General features: G+C 36.1%; 1 protein-coding gene across 1 annotated transcript in view; it reads left to right on the top strand.

Moving 5' to 3' along the window:
* The first annotated feature begins 836 nt into the window (after window positions 1–836).
* The window catches only part of baiap2l1a (BAR/IMD domain containing adaptor protein 2 like 1a), a 28,997-nt gene continuing 26,508 nt past the window's right edge, over window positions 837–3,325 (top strand). The window contains exons 1-2 of the mRNA XM_010795370.1: window positions 837–1,048; window positions 3,063–3,138. Coding sequence (XP_010793672.1) covers window positions 998–1,048; window positions 3,063–3,138 — 127 coding nt within the window. The 5' untranslated portion in view covers window positions 837–997. The remainder of the gene's footprint in view (window positions 1,049–3,062; window positions 3,139–3,325) is intronic.

Raw genomic sequence — 3,325 nt, 5'->3', positions numbered from 1 at the left:
TAACTGTATTTATACATGTTTTTTCAAGTTTTTATGATTTTATTATGTATTTTACTATTATTCTATTTGATTTATTTCATTATTATTTTTATTTTATTGTTTTGGTTATTATTTTATTATATTACACCTAAAATATATTGAAGCCTTCTTCATAATTAGTTATTTTATTTTATGAATGCTTACATAATTTGTGCTTTTAATTTCTTGAAAGGATTAGTTTTAATGTTAGTACTGCTACTTTTGCTGAAATAAAGGCTCTGAATACACAACTACCTTTGCATTAAAAAAAAAATCACTGGAGCATTTGAATTACAGCGCCCTCTTTTGGCTTGATTTAGCAGTGAATATCAATGCTTGGTTTTGAAACAATTATCAAAATTTGTAATTCATATCAAGTACAAATATTGATCAAATACACATTTGGTTTTGATTGCCTTCTTATGTATAGTATTTTTAATAGTGGTGCCATATTGTTGTAATTCTAAGTAAAGATGTGCAAGGTTGAGAGTCAGTCCAGTTATTATTGTGAATGTGAATTTTCCCCTAAAATGAAATTAGTTAATAATTGTAAAAAATCTCCTCATCCTGAAGCTGCTTCGTTTGTGCTGTTTTTCTTTTTCACGAATATTCAATATCAATTCAAATATGTGAAGTGAAGCCGAGAAGAATCTCCCTGAGAGCAGTTACATTTTGGATGCGATTTGTAATATATTTATTTGAGCATTTATTATCACACAGGGAGATTAATCTGTGTAACACCTATCGTGACGTCACGGGGCCCTCCCTCGCGCTCCTCCTCCTCGCGGGGAAGTCTCTCCGGTGTGTCAGTCCGTCAGTCAGTCCGTCTGTCCCCGGCCGCTCAGCGTCTCTCTCCCGCATGCACGGAGCAGGACCGGCTGCTGTGGAATTTATTTTTCGGACCGAACACCTGGATTACTACAAATAAACTATTTTATATTTGTTTTCCTTTTTTTGATTTCACCGACAACCTGCCACCATGTCTCGCGCTCCGGATGATGTGAGCAAGCTCACAGAGAATACTTACAAGGTAAGACTTTTAAAAACAAATATAAGGAGAACTAATCGATAGATCTTTGGTTGGGGATCAGAATCAGGTTTATTGCAAAATATGTTTACCAGAGGTGGGAGAAGTACTCAAATCGTGTACTTGAGTAAAAGTAGAAATACCAGAGTTTAGGAATACTCTGTCACAAGTAAAAGCCCTTCAATCAAAATGTTACTCAAGTAAAAACGCAAACGTATTGCTATCAAAATATACTTTGAGTACCAAAAATAAAAGTACTCATTATGCAGATTGGCCCATTTCAGAATCATATGGTTTTGGTTAATTATTGATGTGTTTTTCAAAGCTGGTGAAGGTGGAACTAATTTCAATTGATTGTGAATTTAACCCACGTTAATGTGCTGATATCATTGTTTATCATTGATCTAAATCTGCAAGGTTACTAAAGGTAATATATTGTGGAGTAAAAGTACAATATTTACCTATAAATTACCTCAAAGTACCTACAAATTGCACTTAACTACAGTACTTGAGTGCATGTACTTCATTACTTAACACCATTGAGGTTTACACACACAAGGAATGTTTCTTTGCTGTACCATGGTGCATACTTAAACACAGTAAGAGGAATTAAGTCTTTAAAAAGCAGCAAATATAGAGCTGTTACAAAAACATTTAAGTAATAAGAAATATTTACAAGAAATACAGATATACCATCAGGTAAATACAACAAGAATATGACAGGTTACAGAAAAATAAAATCTGTTTGGTATGACAGAATTTAAATTGATACAGCAGTGCAGTTTTAACAGAGCTGTCACTGTGCAGAAATGTTCAAAATAAACTGGTTATGTGCAAGGTAATGAATGCTAAGTGGGGTGAATAGATGTCATTGTGATTCAGATGTGTCACATATGAATCCTGCTCTTAAATTACATAAATAACAATACTAAGACTGAAGGCAGTTTTTGTTTTTGGGTGAATTGGGTTTTTTATCATAAACACACACAAAAATACTCGATCGAGCAACTCAAACGTCCTGTTGTTGCGTACAATGGATACGTTTGTAATCTGATAACAGTTTTATAGTCCAACAACAAGTGAAGGGTCATGTTTTAAATTGTAAATCATAAAAGACAGCAAACCACAGTGCAGCCACTGCCCGTCTCCTGTCTGTCTGAATGAGATAAACTCTTGTGAAATGACAAGAGTTTATCTCATCAGTCGACCTGCTCTAGCTTGTCAATGGACTTGAAGTGATTGGATCAATGGTCGTTTGATCATGGGATTAATCTGGATTTACTCGTAGATTAACAACTCTCACATGTGATCAGAGTGTGTCTGGGTGTGTGTCTCCGTCTCCAGTAAGATTAACATGTCTATACGAGTCATTTTAAACGGTTATTTCATGTTTTTGGGCTCCTTTAATTTGAAAAATAGCTGTAGAATTAGAGTTGGATATTACTTTTTGGAGTGACATATCCTTCCTGGATTAGCAATGCAAAGTGTGTGTTTGTGTATCTGTGTTTGTATCTGTGTACAGTGTGCCACTGGGAGAGACCGAGAAAATAAAACAAGGAACCTGTTTCAATTTCTCTCTCTCTTCCTCCTCTCTCCTTTTCTTCATGTAGTCATACCTGCCCCCTTCATTGTTCTATTGAGGGCGTGCCAGGGGAATAGAGACAGGGAGGCAAACAGCACTTGATTGTTGAGGACTTTCAATAGAGAGTAAAGGGGGGGTTAAGGGAGGGGAGAGTTATGAGGCTCATGCTGCAAATAGCTGCAACTTTGTGTGGGACTTCGCTCTTTTGAGTTATAAAAGCATACAGGGGTCAAGTTAAAGATTGAACGTTTTATTGTTCTCTTATAGAGCGACAGCACAAACACTTGTTTCACCCGCCCACTCCTTCAAAAATAGTTGTATACGTTTCTTTTTTGTAAAGGAAATTCGAGATGTTTGTGAGATTACAGTATTATTGAAATCAGGAAATAGATAGGAGTGTTCTCAATAATCTTTAATCTTTTCTCTTTGTCCCAGAATGTGATGGAGCAGTTCAACCCAGGCCTGAGGAACCTGGTTACCCTCGGGAAGAACTATGAGAAATCAGTCACAGGTAAACACAGCGTTTAATTAATAACCTATAGGTCTTAATGTGGACTTTGAATTTGACCTCAGTGCACCTCAACTTAAATAGCTTCTCCCTTATCTTGGTTTGAATAACGTTTTACAAGAACATCCATTTTACCAGCAAGTTTCCCAGCCAGTAACATGATGATGTTTGTCTGTTCTGTCCCCCCCCC

The sequence above is a fragment of the Notothenia coriiceps genome, unplaced genomic scaffold (genome assembly GCF_000735185.1).
Source record: "Notothenia coriiceps isolate Sejong01 unplaced genomic scaffold, NC01 NC01_scaffold00037246, whole genome shotgun sequence".
Taxonomy (NCBI): Eukaryota; Metazoa; Chordata; class Actinopteri; order Perciformes; family Nototheniidae; genus Notothenia; species Notothenia coriiceps.
Note: the sequence above shows the minus strand (reverse complement) of the source record. Positions and strands in the feature narration are given on the sequence as shown.